The sequence below is a fragment of the Neolamprologus brichardi genome, chromosome 10, assembly GCF_056152115.1.
Source record: "Neolamprologus brichardi isolate AB-2024 chromosome 10, ASM5615211v1, whole genome shotgun sequence".
Taxonomy (NCBI): domain Eukaryota; kingdom Metazoa; phylum Chordata; class Actinopteri; order Cichliformes; family Cichlidae; genus Neolamprologus; species Neolamprologus brichardi.
In genome coordinates, this window is record NC_142113.1 from 8363836 (window position 1) to 8379614 (window position 15779).

The 15779-nt window shown below is 40.8% G+C and overlaps 1 protein-coding gene across 1 annotated transcript; it reads right to left on the reverse strand.

Moving 5' to 3' along the window:
* Positions 1-3594: 3594 nt before the first annotated feature.
* ssc4d (scavenger receptor cysteine rich family member with 4 domains) lies at positions 3595-15779 on the reverse strand. Its single transcript, XM_006799579.3, has 12 exons — positions 15596-15779; positions 12434-12573; positions 11571-11603; positions 10941-10979; positions 10161-10463; positions 9991-10059; positions 7492-7806; positions 7173-7241; positions 6776-6850; positions 6308-6622; positions 4392-4493; positions 3595-4284 (listed from the first exon to the last, which is right to left on the reverse strand). Exons 2-12 carry the CDS (start codon positions 12567-12569, stop codon positions 3968-3970), a joined length of 1773 nt encoding a protein of 590 aa, XP_006799642.2. The 5' UTR covers positions 12570-12573; positions 15596-15779; the 3' UTR covers positions 3595-3967.

Genomic DNA, 15779 nt, shown 5'->3' on the forward strand with positions numbered 1-15779 from the left:
GAGGTCCTGCCCCAAGTGGAGGAGTTCAAGTATCTCGGGGTCTTGTTCGCGAGTGATGGGAGAAGGGAGCCGGAGATCGACAGACGGACTGGGGCTGCAGCTGCAGTAATGCAGACGCTGCACCGGTCCGTCGTGGTGAAGAGGGAGCTGAGTGTAAAAGCGAAGCTCTCAATTTACCGGTCGATCTACGTCCCTACCCTCACCTATGGCCACGAGCTGTGGGTAGTGACCGAAAGGACGAGATCGCGGATACAAGCGGCGGAAATGAGCTTCCTCCGAAGGGTGGCTGGCATCTCCCTTAGAGATAGGGTGAGAAGTTCGGCCATCCGGGAGGGGCTCAGAGTAGAGCCGCTGCTTCTCCACATCGAAAGGAGCCAGCTGAGGTGGTTTGGGCATCTGGTAAGGATGCCCCCTGGGCGCCTCCTGGGTGAGGTGTTCCAGGCATGTCCCACCGGGAGGAGGCCCCGGGGCAGACCCAGGACACGCTGGAGAGATTATATCTCTCGGCTGGCCTGGGAACGCCTTGGTGTTCCCCCGGATGAGCTGGAGGAGGTGGCTGGGGAGAGGGAGGTCTGGGCCTCTTTGCTTAGGCTGCTGCCCCCGCGACCCGGCCCCGGATAAAGCGGATGAAGATGGATGGATGGATGGATGCTGCTGAGAACATACCCCAGAAGAAGTGTATAGTATAGCTTTTATTGTGGAAAGGGCCATTTCTCTGTAATAAACTCCCTTTTCCAAAGATGAGATAGATTTATTATTTTATCCCTTTGTTGTTTCAGCAACATTAAATTTAAAAACTGTACGTTTGAGTTAAAATATATATTTCTAATTTTAATAAATGACAAATTAAAAAAGCATGAACATTTTTTTTGTATCGAAAAAATATCAAACCGTGACACCAAAGTATCGAACCAAACCGTGAATTTTGTGTATCGTTTCACCCCTAATATATATATATGTACAGTATATATGGTAAATGGACTGATTCTTATATAGCGCTTTTCTACTCTCCTGGAGTACTCAAAGCACTCTATACAACATGCCTCATTCACCCTATTCATACACCCATTCATACGAGCACTTTCTTCTATACTTTAGTGCTGTTTAGCTAACATTCATGCACATTCACGTTCCAATGGATGCATCAAAGAGCAACTGGTGGTTAGTATTGATAGGTTTGTAGCTTAAACCTATTCGCTGGAACGTTCAAGACAATTCAACTACACAGCAAAAGCAAGACACAAGTAGGCAAAGTTCTTTGTGTTACTCATATATGAGGGAGAGAACCACGACAAGCGCCGTTCCTTCGCTTGACCCCAGTCGCTCTCATCCGCTCCCCCATAACACTGCTCTTTTATTGAGGTTACATGAATGTACATAGGTTCATTAACATATGACGTCTACATACAAACAAAGAGTACCTTGCCTGTGCGTTGTGTGTGTGTGTGTGTGTGTGTGGTCAGAGTGTGACCCCATAAACATATATATATATAAACATATATATATATTAGGGGTGCAACGATACACAAAATTCACGGTTCGGTTCGGTTCGATACTTTGGTGTCACGGTTCGATATTTTTTCGATACAAAAAAAAATGTTCATGCCTTTTTAATTTGTCATTTATTAAAATTATAAATGTATATTTTAAATTATATATATATATATATATATATATTTTTTTTAATTTAATGTTGCTGAAACAACAAAGTAATTAAAATAAATAAATAAATCTATCTGATCGAGAAATCACTCATCTTTGGAAAAGAGAGTTTATTATAGAGAAATGGCTCTTTCCAAAATTAAAGTTATACTATACGCTTCTTCTGGGCTATATTCTCAGCAGCATATTAAACATATCAGGTCCCCATAAGGAGAATCATGTGCTAACGGCTGTCTAAATGACTTGGGTAAAGTTTGTAGCATGCGTGCTTGTTGTTTTTGTCTGCTTCCACTTGTCTTTGCACTAAGATGATGTCAGCGTAAATGTGCAGTCATATTCATTTTGTTCCCACTAGTGCTGTCAGCGTTAATCTCGTTGAAATGACGTTAACGCCACAACACGGCAAATCTCTGTTAACGAGCTACTGCAGATCGCCCCGTGCGTGGGGCTGGACGGCCAACACGTTAACGAGCAAACTGCGCTAACGCAGTAGTTCCCACCAATGTAATTGAGCATTGCGTGGCACATCCAACATACTGTTTTACTTTTGTCCATGACGCGCTTACCTTCAGGGTCATACTTCACATGAAGACCAAAATAGTTCCAAAGGCCAGACCTGAATTAGGGTGGGGGAGGTTCAATTTGCCATGTTGCAACGAGAGCATAGCTTATTATAGCTTACATATATATATATATATATATATATATATATATATATATATATATATATATATATATATATATATATATGTAAGCTATAATATATATGTATGTATGTGTGTTTGTATATATATAAAAAAAATCACGCCTGCGGGCGGTTTATCCTTCAAGCTCGGGTCCTCTACCAGAGGCCTGGGAGCTTGAGGGTCCTGCGCAGTATCTTAGCTGTTCCCAGGACTGCGCTCTTCTGGACAGAGATCTCCGATGTTATTCCCGGGATCTGCTGGAGCCACTCGCCTAGCTTGGGAGTCACCACACCTAGTGCTCCGATTACCACGGGGACCACCGTTACCTCAACCCTCCACATCCTCTCGAGCTCTTCTCTGAGCCCTTGGTATTTCTCCAGCTTCTCGTGTTCCTTCTTCCTGATATTGCTGTCATTCGGAACCGCTACATCGATCACTACGGCCGTCTTCTTCTGTTTGTCTACCACCACTATGTCCGGTTGGTTAGCCACCACCATTTTGTCCGTCTGTATCTGGAAGTCCCACAGGATCTTAGCTCGGTCATTCTCCACCACCCTTGGGGGCATTTCCCATTTTGACCTCGGGACTTCCAGGTTATACTCGGCACAGATGTTCCTGTACATTATGCCGGCCACTTGGTTATGGCGTTCCATGTATGCCTTGCCTGCTAGCATCTTGCAACCTGCTGTTATGTGCTGGATTGTCTCTGGGGCATCTTTACACAGCCTGCACCTGGGGTCTTGCCTGGTGTGATAGACCCCAGCCTCTATGGATCTTGTACTCAGAGCTTGTTCTTGTGCTGCCATGATTAGTGCCTCTGTGCTATCTTTCAGTCCAGCTTCGTCCAGTCACTGGTAGGATTTCTGGATATCAGCCACCTCCTCTATCTGCCGGTGGTACATACCGTGCAGGGGCCTGTCCTTCCATGATGGTTCCTCGTCTCCCTCCTCTTTCTTGGGTTTCTGCTGCCTGAGGTATTCACTGAGCACGCTGTCAGTTGGGGCCATCTTTGTGATGTATTCTTGGATGTGTGTATATATATATATATATATATATATATATATATATATATATATATATATATATATATATATATATATATATATATGTATGGATAATTATGGAATAAAAGCACAGTTATTTCATGTATATACAAGCTATAGCACATTTATTTATGTGTATTTCAGTGTTATTATAGTATACAGTGTCATTTATGTTTTATCATACATATTTGTGGATTGTGGGGCAGAGGTTGTTCTGTAAAAATAGCTTTACTTTAATCCACAGACTTCCTCAAGTATATTCCTTAAGTGAAAAATAACATGTACAGTATATATTTTAACAAAAACAGAAAGACAGACAGTTAAAAGCTTTGCTTTTCTTCATTTATCAAACAACTGTGTACATTTTGTTTTATGTAATATATTTATAAAGTGCTTAATAGGCTTATATAGTTATAGAATATAATCATGGAATGGCATATTAACTGTTATTTATGTTGGTGATGGTGGAATATTACTTCAGCAATGTGACAGCTGTTATTTACATAATGTACACAAGTCCGAGGACGGTACACCCACATCCTAACACATGTTGGTGGGAGTGCGGTTCTGCTGAAATCATGATGGCGAGCAGGTGACACCAGCATCTTCAGAGTGGTCGCAGTTGTGTACATTCCAGAATATATGGGAGCAGCTCTGCAGGGATCTCTCAGTACCTCTGCACTTGAGGTTGTCTAGCAGGATTGTTCCCGTGCCGGGCCCAAAGTAAGCTTCTCCCCGAGCTGCTATGGCTTCACCGCAGCCCACTTGACGGCACACCACCTGGGCATCTGGGAGATCCCAGGCATCATCGCACACTGTGCCCCATCCTGAATTCAAGTACATTTCCACTCGACCCTCACACCGGTGCTGGCCACCCACCAGTCTTACCAAACCTACATAAAAAACAATTATTTTAAACTTTGAGCATTGATTGCTTCTGAGAATCAGTCCAGAGGAAGGTGACATTATTGTGAAATAACTGAGGGTATATGTGACTTACCTTCACGTGGTTGTGTGGTGGTTGCGGTGGTGGTTGTTGGTATTGTTTCTGTTACTCTGAATTCACGCACACTTGCAAGGTCAGAAAACTGGGGCTCAAAAGCTAAGGGGAAACAGAGAAGAAATAATTATGTTCATGTATTCAAGGAATAGTAATGGAATATTAGGTCACAAAAGTAATATCACACTTATCTAACGGTGATTTTAATGACTTATAAGAAACCTGTTTGCTTCTTCTGTTCCTAGAAGCCAATAACACAGACACAGACTTTGCAGAGGCAATTTCATCGAGATATTGACTCTGCAATGTCTGTTTATAACAGTCTGTTTATAACAGACTATGTTTTTGTAAAGATGTTTGCCCTTATAGCCCTAATTTTCATGCACAAATTACACCCCTTTATCTGTTCTAATTACTTACTAAAGGCAAAACTACTCAAAGCAACTGCTACTGTTAAAAAGAAACTGCATTAAAACATTTCCTGACTAATTTGGAACCAAGGATTTACAGTACATATAAAAGAGGATATTTGTGCTTTTGATTTAGCCTGAAAGAAGTCATATTTGGCATGGAGGCATTCAGTGACGCTGATGTGCCTTGACTCATCCACTGTTTTTCATGCTCTCTGGGCTGTTTCGTCCTCAAAGTACTATAGTCATGCATTGCAACTGGCCAGCCCAGCAGGGCGGGTGTAGATGACTAGATACATAGGTGGTATGGGCTTTTAGGGGAACTCATGACTTAAGAGTCATTCATATGTTCATATGCAGTGTTGGGGAGTAACGGAATACTTGTACCGCCGTTACGTATTTAAAATACAAGATATGAGTAACTGTATTCCTTTACAGTTACCGTTTAAAAAGGTGGTATTCAGAATACAGTTACTTTGCTGAAATAAAGGGATTACGCGGCAGTATTTTCCTGTTTCATATGTTTGGCTATGCCTAACTATAGCCTCTCTATTTTTGACAGAACACGCATTAAGATGCTCTACTGCCTGTGTCTCAATCTCGCGGCCCATGTCATGTTAGCGGCCCGCATATTGACGTGAAGAAATATTTTAAAAAATTATTCACAAAAATGATTTAATATGAAGACAATAGGCAGAGTGTTACAGGCATCGCCCTAAAGAATGTAGCCTCATGGGCAGTGTAGTCCGTGCTGCAGGGAGAATGGACTGCCATACCCGTTATGTGTCTGTGAGCGAGGGAGGGAGAAAAAGGAGAGTCGAAAAGTATGAGTTGTCACAGAGCAGAAGCGGGAGATGGAAGCATGCAAATATAATAATAACCACTGCAGCCAAAAAGAGTGCCTGACGAGCCGAGTTGTAAGTAAGCTATTAAGACTCGACTGTACACAAAGTTGATCCAGACAACAAAGTAAAGCTAGTTTTCATCTACGAGCCTGACACGGAACCCGACGTATTAGCCAGAGGTCCCTTTACTACGGTTCGGAGCCGTGGACCTGTTTTATATACGCGTGAAACAGTTTTCTATACGAGATCGCTGCAAAAAGTGCAGCCTTACCTAATGTCCACCCTACTGTTACTCATTTTATATTAAGATTTTAAAAATCTAATCGGTATTGGTATGGCGAGAAACATTCAGTAAAAGTAATAATTCACACAGCAATAGTACATTTATGTAGTTGTAAAAAGCATGATAATATAATAGGTAATCCAAAGTATTCAGAATACGTTACTCTCATTGAGTAACATAATGGAATACGTTACGAAATACATTTTGGGGCATGTATTCTGTAATGGAATACATTTTAAAAGTAACCTTCCCAACATTGTTCATATGACTATAGTACAGACATTACAGACATTTACCAAGTTCAGTATATGCACGTGCTATAAGTATATGTTTAATGAAGCCTAGTTTAGTGCTGCGAGAAAATAAATAAGGTCTTACGTGCGCAGATAACTCCAGCATCCTCATGATGGCCACAGTTGTGCTGACCCCACCCCAGGTGGAAGCACTGGGATAGCTCTAGTTCAAATCCACTACATTCCACATTGTCCAGCAAGATTGGGCCCGAACCATGGCCAAAGAAGGCATTGGACTTGGCTGCAATAGGTGCGCCACATCCAAGCTGCCTACACACTACTTTGGCATTGGGCATGTCCCAGTCATCATCACACACTGTCCCCCAAACATTTTTGTAGAGGACCTCTACACGACCCTGGCAGCTACTGTTGCCATTTATCACACGAATGGCTGACGTAACTGCAAGAGGCGAAACACACGGATGCGTTATTGCAATTTTAGACTAGAAATTCTTTTCTTTGTAGATTACATTGCTGATGGTGCACAGTGTTCAATACTAAAAAAACACACACACACACACATTTAATTTTTATACATCAAACAGAATGCTACCTCTTGTTTGGGTGGTTGTTGTTGTTGTTGTTGTTGTAACAGTTGTTGTTGTGCTTGGTGACATGGTGACTGGAACTTTTTGTGTAGTTGTAGGGGAAGACAGAAAAAATACAATTACTTGATACATGAATACACCAGACAACCCGTTTATGATGGCAGGGTTAGGTTATGGAACACATGCACCACTTTGTTTTGTGGCACTGTGGTGCAGCATGTATATGATCAACAGGGGAAGAATGGCTCACCCTGTTGGTCATATATCAAAATGCACATTTTGTTCCTATTATTAATTATTAACCCAGGACAACAAATTGAACAGACTGGTGAACAGAAGCAATAATCACTGAGCTTGTTTGCACAAAGTTGAACATAGTGTGTAGTGAATGGTACGCTTTACCTTCAGTGTTCAATGTTCCCCACAGCCCTTTCTGGGCCCCTGTTGCTACTGGTGGTACAGTAGTGAACCCTAAAGTGGGTGAAAAATAAAATTTATACCAGTGCTTTATGAAATGCAACTAAATTCTGTGCAGACATTTTTGCTGTCCAGCTAAGATGAATCCGACTGATTTTCTGATACTTGCTAAATTTTTGCCATAAGTTTCACTTCCATAACATAACTTTCACTCTGGCAGGCTATCATGCTAAAGTGTAATTGTGAACTTAATATCTTAGTTGCAGGTGTGCTACTCATGCTAATGTGACAGTTCTAAGAGTACCGGTGCAGGTGACCCCAGCGTCCTCATGATGGCCACAGTTGTGTTTACCCCAACCCAGGCTCTTGCATTTAGTCAGGTCCTGCTCCGTGCCCTGGCAGTTGACGTTGTCCAGAAGAATTAGCCCGGTACCGTAGCCAAAGTAGGAGTTGGTGTGTGCAGAGACAGCACTGCCGCAGCCACTCTGTTGGCATACTACCTTGGCATTGTTGAGGACCCAGTCATCATCGCACACTGTCCCCCAGTTTCCCTGGTAGAAGATCTCGACTCGGCCCTGGCACGAGTTCTGTCCATTAACCAGACGGATGGTGCCATCTCCTAAAGTAAGCAGGAGAGGGAGGGATTTGTAGGCACTAATCTTGATAAAGCTTTTTCTTTACAGAGCATATTTTTATACTCTGTAAGTTTTTATTAGATTCTCTACATATTTCAATTTGGGGGTATCAAAGGGAACAGCAGCTGCTGTGATTTGACACTGATACACAGAAAGAAGGCAATACAATGCACACTACAGAGCGCAGAGGAAAAACCAAAAGTGAAGCGCTAAATTGACATCTAATATTGCACTAAGCACAGATGTTGTCATCATATGCCTCTTTGTGGACAAAAACAAGGAGACAATAGCCATTCTTATGTGTCCATCATTTAAGAAAGCCCTGAATTTGGAGGCCTTTACTCAATTCCCACAGGGTTACATAGTGGTTAATGGAAAAGTAGCTAGATACGTCAACTTGTTAACTAAATTATTCTTCTTCTTCTTCTTTTGGTCTCTCACGATTCTTTGGGGGATTATGAGAAAACACAAGAGGATGACTGCTACAAAGGCAAACCCAGCAAACAATAGGTATGACCTGGAATTCATGAGGCCTTTGGGGCGTGTTCAAAGGTTTCCATTATCCCACAAGTCTTTGAAGGTGAACTGAAATAATATATTGCTTCAGTTGTATTTGTGTTCCTTGATTAATGAAGTTGTTCATTTTGTGAGTCTTCCCGCATTTTTGACTGAGCACAATGACAAAATAAACCATTGTTCATTCTTTAATGCAACCTGCCCTTGCATTTCATGGCAACATCTGGCATACCACTTGTCAGCAACAATTTGATTAGGGCGTGAAAACCATCTAAAGAAAAACTGATCTGATGGGGAATTCTTTACAGTATACAACATAAATTAAATGTGTTCCCTGTGGTCTGTGTCATACTTTGTTTGTTTATATACTACTTTTAAAATTTGTATTGCACTGATGTAAGTATATGAAAAACCCAATCTGTTTATTTAACAGCGAGGCAGTGTAGCATCTTTTGCTTAAAGCAATTTCATCAGTTTTGTCCCCTGAAGATTAACTCCACATACAGGTGTGGAGTTAATCTTCACACCTGTTGGTTTAGATGCTTAAACCTACGACAATAGATTCGCTTGGGTGCATGATGGTATGGAGAAAAACAAAAAAACCCTCACTGCTATGTAATCAAACATTCAATTTCAAATTCACACACATCTGCCAGCTGCACATCCAACCAAAACAGAGTAATATAAGCAGGCATGCTTCTGGCCACCAGATGAATTCATTTTGTTGGTTTTAGTTCGTTCTCCCTTTGCTCGGGGTGTCATGGTCCATAGTTTAAAGTATACTTTAAGTTTGAGCAGTTTTTTGTTTCATTTGAATCTTTAGTCATCCCATGACTTGGGTTTTCTGTGTCATATATGTTTAGAGTTGTTGCTTTAATCTAGTTCTTTGTGCTATATTTTATGTTTTGTTTAGAGTTTGTTTTCTAGGCTCGTTACTATAATCTTTCTTTCAGTTTATGGTTATTGGTTATTCATATTATTCTTTGCTTTCAGTTTACCTTGAGTTTTTGTCTCTGTGCCCCGTTTGTCACTTGTGTCCTGCTTTACTTAGCTAGTTTGTTCTCTCCTGTATTTGGTATTAAGTTTTATATCCCCTGTGCTGTTATCATTCATGTGTTTCACCTGTTCTTTATTTTCCCCAGCTGTTGTTTTTTCCAGGATTAGTCCCCGGCATTTAAAGCCTCAGCTGGCCTTAGTTCTCTGTCGTGTCATGCTGTTTTTGTTCACTGTTTTTTTCCTGCATGGTTGCTTGTGAGTATTCCCTGGTTTTGGACTTGCTATGCTGGAATAGAGGTTATGGGCTTTTGCTTTCTGCATTTGGGTCCACATCCATCATGAGAGAAGGACAAATAGCAAAAAGTGCAGTAAAACAGCAAGTATGAACTGAAAGTGTCTACAAGACAGAGAGAAACTTGAGTTTTGAGGATCATTTTTCTGTAGGTAAATGATTATAATACAGAGTTAACACACTCACATACAAATGACTTTGTATAAACCTATGTATACAAATTAGTGCAGCTTTAATTTTTATATGAACAAAGTGTCAGTCATGACATATTTATTATATTAATTTTCATGTTTTTTCATCTATCTATCTATCTAAACACTGGCAGAAGACCTGTCTCATTTTCATAAAAGCAGAGGGCACTTACGTAATCCAGATATGGACTGGGGTGGTGTGCTGGGTTCCTCAAAACCTCTGAACCCCAGCAAGGTTGGTTCTAGCGGCCGAATGAAAAGAAAAGCAGCAATTTCATTATGTTTATTCCTTTTTCTCCTCCTCCCACTTGGGGTTTTATCCACTTAGAATTTTGCATTTTACCTCTGCAGGTGACACCCACATCTTCATAGTGGTAACAGTTGTGGATGCCCCACCCCAGACTATGGCACTGGCTGAGCTCCATTTCACTTCCTCTGCAGTCCACATTATCCAACATGATGAGCCCAGTGCCCTGTCCAAACTTAGAGCTGCTGGACACCGCCACAGCCAGCCCGCATCCCAGCTGACGACACACGACATTTGCATCCACCATGTCCCAATCGTCATCACACACGGTGCCCCACGAGCCGTTGTGTTGCACCTCCACTCTGCCCTCACACCTGCTCCGCCCATTCACCAGTTGTACTTCAGAGAGATGAGCAGAAAATATTTGTCAGGCTTTCTCTCTCAGAGGAGACGTTTTGAAAACGTGCTTCTGATATGAAGAAAAGAGACTGGCCAGGCTCTAATGTAATGACAGGTAATAGGAAAGAAAAAATTCCTCTGGGAAAAAAAAAGTCTAATCCTAAATTAAGGCTATCAATAAGCCACATGACTCCTTGGAAGTGAGTGAAATGGATGCAGGAGGAGGATAGGAGGTTATATAGCAATTAAGTAGGGATTAGAGAAATGGAGAGCTGGGAAAGTGACCTTGTTTAAAGAGCCCCAGGCGCTGTGCTACCTTCTGTACTTTCTTTCACTGACATACAGCCAGACGCTGATAGGTTTTCATGACGTGACTAGGATGCAGATAATTTTTTCACCCTGAATGTTTTAGGCTGTTACCAGATGGATGTGAATGTGTGGACTGGATGTGGAGGTCACTGTATATTTCAAACTTACCTTGATACTCCGTCTTCACTGGGCTTTGCACGCCACTGTCTGAAAACAAAGGGAGGATGTGAAAGAAAGTGAGAGTGTATGGTTAAATTATTTGATGAAAGGTGGTTTTTGTTGTTCTATAGTTACTGTACACTATATCTACTATATCTATTGTCCTGTAACATGAGAGACAGACTGAAATCACAACAGCAGGTCTGTTCAGACTGTACCTGCTGCTACAGAAATATGTTAGCATCCTGCTTTAACTTTTGCAAATACTCTCATCAAGTACAGCTTACTTTATATTAAGCTGACTACATTGAAGCATTTTCATGCTTCAATGTTATGCAAAACACAACGGGTCCATGTGCAACCCTGTGATGTGAGGCTACATCCCACAATGGATGGAGGACAGTCTATGCCCGAAGACTAATACAATATCTCAGATTTCAGCACTGAACAAAGACACTGAAGAGATAACCATTGCACCCAATGTGGGTCACTTCACGGGCTGGTCCCGTGTGTTTGTGACTCTGAAACATGAACATACATGAAACCCAAGGTCTCATGCAGGGTTTGCATTTGTTTTCTGGAAGAGTGAAACGCAAGGAAATAGAAAAGTAAGTGGCGATTAACTTGGATGTTACTTACCGGGTAAAGCCCGTCTGCTTATTTTGATGTCCCCTGAAATTAAATCACAAAATTAAAAGGTTAGTGAGGCACACGTTTCGTCATCTGTTGGCTCTGTCCAGAGACAAAAGCAGTCATGTGCTGTCAGCACATTTAAATAAGTTGCTGTGCCCACGTGTTGATTCAGTGAGTCAAATTGATCTTATCTCACTTCAAAATCAACTGCAGGGCTTTTAACCAGCTATTGCTGTGGAAACACTGGCCAGGCAGTGGCTGTGGACACAAAAGCACTCATCTACAGGGCGTTTACTTGCAAGTACACCAGGTTCTTGAGCATTATTAGTGCCTCGAATGTGCTTAAACAGTGGCACAGAAGAAATCATCTCATGTGTCACAAACTGGCTCAATTCATCTCCATGGCAACATTTTCTGTTATAGGAGATGTCCCAAATCTCATGGATTCATGGATTCGTGAATTCATGGATTAGACAGTATGTTGAAGGCACTCACTGAAAAAAAATAATCTAATGGAAGTGTACAGCATACTTAAGATTTTAGACTTCTTACAGCCACAGTCCAGTCTTTGGTTAGTGGGAATATGTCCCCTATGGGAAATGACATAATTTAATAAGCTGCTCTATCCAAAACTGGTCACCGAGAATCTGAAAGAAAAGCATAAACTCCTTAAGCTTTTCCTTTTGTCACATTGTAATGGACAACAATGCACAGCAATGATGATGCAGATCAAACATAATTTGTTGTCTACTATCACATGACATGAAGTAAAGCTTTCTGCATTAATACATTCAGGTAGCATCATGAGTGAACGGTCTTCCCTTATGTGCAGCAATTCATTGAACGTACTCCCATTTCCAAGTACTCACCAAGTCTCAACAGAATGCTGACGGCTACCAAGACGAGGGTTCCCAGCAGAGAAACCAGGAGCCAGACGGCTGGGTTCCAGCACCTGCATTCACTCTCCACCACGCGCTGGCCTCGCATGGCTCCCTGACTGGCCATCCGCCTGCAAAACACAGATTCACACTCGCTCAGTCCCTCTAATTTGGTGTCCCGTAATGTTGAGATGTAACCAGTGGGCAACACTTTTCTACTACAACATAGCAGCCAGCTGTTTTTAATCTTGGTTCAGACAAGCCTAATTAGTAGTATTGGATTGTTTTCACTGATTAAGCCCGAAGCTGTTGGTATTGTATTGATGGTAGTCTGAGGTCAAGCCTGATAGAAGAGGACAGCTCAGACAAAAATCTTTCCCAGGAATCACATGACGCTGGTTGTTTCCTAAGTGACACGAAAAAGATGTGAGGAATCTCTGTTTTCATTCAAACAGCCACCCACGTTTCACAGATATCAGGACATGGCACCATCTATTAATGGTACTGCCAATACAACAAGGAGAATATAGACAACAAAGTGTTGTGTTACATTGCAGTTTTGTAAGCACAAAATGGACACAGTGGTCAGATCTGGCAGCAGGATGACATCTGTTGCCCTCATAGTTGAAAGTGAGGAAGGTTAGCTTGTGACCATTATCAGCAGCTGGAGAAGTCTTGTGTTACAAGCACAGTTGGATATCTGTGTCATTTTTTCAAGGGGTTTTCCATCAGGCAGAGAATATTGGGATTCACCGACAAATCACTCAGTAATCATCGTCAGATAGTAATGTAACCAGATTCTAAATACCCTTCATTCTTCAGAACTGAGAAACTGAAATGAATGACATTTATTTAGTACCGCAAATTAATTAAAAGAAAAATGTATAAGGATGCACAGTAGTGGTGCAAAAAGGTTTAAAATTTTCAACATAAACTGCACAGTAGCATTATACTGAAAATCCAGTTCAATTTTATTTATATCTCTTCCGCATCTAGTTGTAGTAGTAGTGGAGACTTCCTCATCATTAGTGTTATTTTTTCACCTTAAAAACTTAAACAAATTTAACAATAAATTAAACAATACTGTTTTTACAACATTTTTAAGGACTTAAAAAAATAAATGACAGATGTGGCAATACAAGGCAAATTAAAAATCATATATGGAAATTAATTTTTAAAACAAAGTTGTCAGATGGTTTAATAAACTCCCCATTTTTAAAATAATTCGTTGGCCATTATTCATTTCACAGTTCAGGCTTTAAACAACAATCGCCTCAAGGTGTTTTATATTCTAACTTACAGGACCTACAGTAATACAGAAAAAAATACAAAATGTTTTGCATAGTAGTATGCTTTATTAATATCAGTGCTGTTGTCTTTGAAGAAAAATAAATACAAACAGCACATTACTGTGTTATGGTATGTTACAGTATAGTTTCAATCAAAATCGTGCCCTTTTACTTTTTAGAAAGTAGTAGTAGGAGACACCGGATTTTACTTTAATTTTACAGGAAAAATTATTATGAGGGCAAGGACAAAGACAAGGGCATTGCAAAAACTTCTAAAATCTGAGTGCTGTGAAACTTATTTGTTCCTTAAAAACAGGACTGGAAGGGAACACAGTTTTCAGTTAAGTATAGAAACACCAGCGAATTGTGTCGTAGATGCATTTAGCTTAGGCTGGACCTAAATTTCCTGAACTGCTCAAATCAGTTTCAGCCTGATCAGAAGGTTTGTGTTCTGTTTATATAATTCAAACATATAAATTTATTAAACACCCTGATCACTTTTTTTTTTTTTTTTTTAGTATCCAGTTCACCTTGATGTTATAGGACTGGCGTGTAAAGCCTGTTTTCATTTTGCAGACTCAAGTCTTCATCGGTGATGAGGAATTTTGCAATTGCTCAATTCTAAATTTCTCATGGAGCTTTCAAGCAAAGAATCAAGAAGTGTCTTTGCTCATGCAGAATCCCCCCTGACCTTACACAGGAATGTGTATTAGGGGATGATGAGGGGAGAATTTGATATTGGCCCCTCGAGATAGTGGACATTCCGGACCTAGGGGGCACAAAAAGACATTTCTGCTTTCTGTGGTCCCCATCGTCAGGCAAAAACGCTGCTTCCTGCAATCTGTCACTAGAAACCTCCAAAATGCTTAGGCACCTGATGACACTGTGGGGGCGCCTCTAGTCTCCTTGGAGAGCGTTAGGCAAAGAGACAAAGGCATGTGAGGGGGACATTAAAATATTTAGCAGCTCTACGGTATAAATATAACGTTTGGGGGCTCGCCGAGGCAAATTTAACACACCACTTTTACAAGGCCATTTAGTGACAAGAAAGCGTAAAAGCAGAAACTCTGGACTGACATGTTTTCATCCAGGTCAGTTCCATTTGCATTGTCTCCAAAGGTACAGTTCCAAAGGCCAGAAGCCCACAGAGAAGTCATTGTACATCCAATTGGGAGGTGGGGATTTTAACACCAGCGCAGCACTGGAGAACCACGGCTGTCTCATTTGCAGACTGTACCAACAAACCACTTGAAACTCTGGGACAAATGGCTCAGTTATGAGGGATGAAAAATAATCTAGTCCCCAATGTTATGTTTTTCAATACTCCATTCATGGTAGGATGTAGCGCAGATCCGCTGGGGAATAATGTTGCCTTTTGTGTCAGCTCTGCTTCCCCTCCCTTCTCACAGAAATAGCTGAAAGATCTCGGCCCCACAAAAATACCCCTTAATATCAGAGAAAAAGCAGAGAATAACACTGTCAGTCCCTTTAACGGAGACGTTTTTGTGCCACTGAAATAGAGAATTGGTGGGTTTTTAACATATAATCCCTCTGTAGATATTAAAAAAGTGATACTTTTGTAGTTTTTCTGACAAATTATGAAAGAAGAAAGAACTCTTAGAGAAAAGTACCTCAACAAATTTAACACTACATGATTTTAATGTTCTGAGATCAGTGTAAATGTACAGTTATACAGCAATGTGCACTTATCGGTCACTTCAGTGACAGATAAAACGTAGATTTAAAGACATTAACATCCACTGACTTGTCAAGTTCGATTCATGTAAAAATGGTCATGATGATCAAAGACAGCATTTGAAATAAAGCAATATAAACTCAGTATTTCATATAAAAAAATACATACCTGATGTAAAAAATAATCTTGCCCCACAACAAAAAATTAAATAAAAATAAAATAGGTTTCGTCCCGACAAAAAAAACCTACAAAAATGTCATCAGAGCACAAATAGCTGGCAACTTAATTCCAAAAGTCACACAGAATATACAGTAAGTTTGCGTAGAAATGGAGGCAGGGAGCTCAGAGTATC

Bases quoted from the DNA above. Each gene is read 5' to 3' on its own strand.
- ssc4d (XM_006799579.3), bottom strand. From the start codon at position 12,569: ATGGCCAGTCAGGGAGCCATGCGAGGCCAGCGCGTGGTGGAGAGTGAA. The intron at 7,807-9,990 runs GTAAGTGCCCTC...TGCTTACTTTAG, and splicing joins CCAGTCCATATCTGGATTAC to GAGATGGCACCATCCGTCTG. The intron at 6,851-7,172 runs GTAAAGCGTACC...CTACACAAAAAG, and splicing joins GGGAACATTGAACACTGAAG to TTCCAGTCACCATGTCACCA.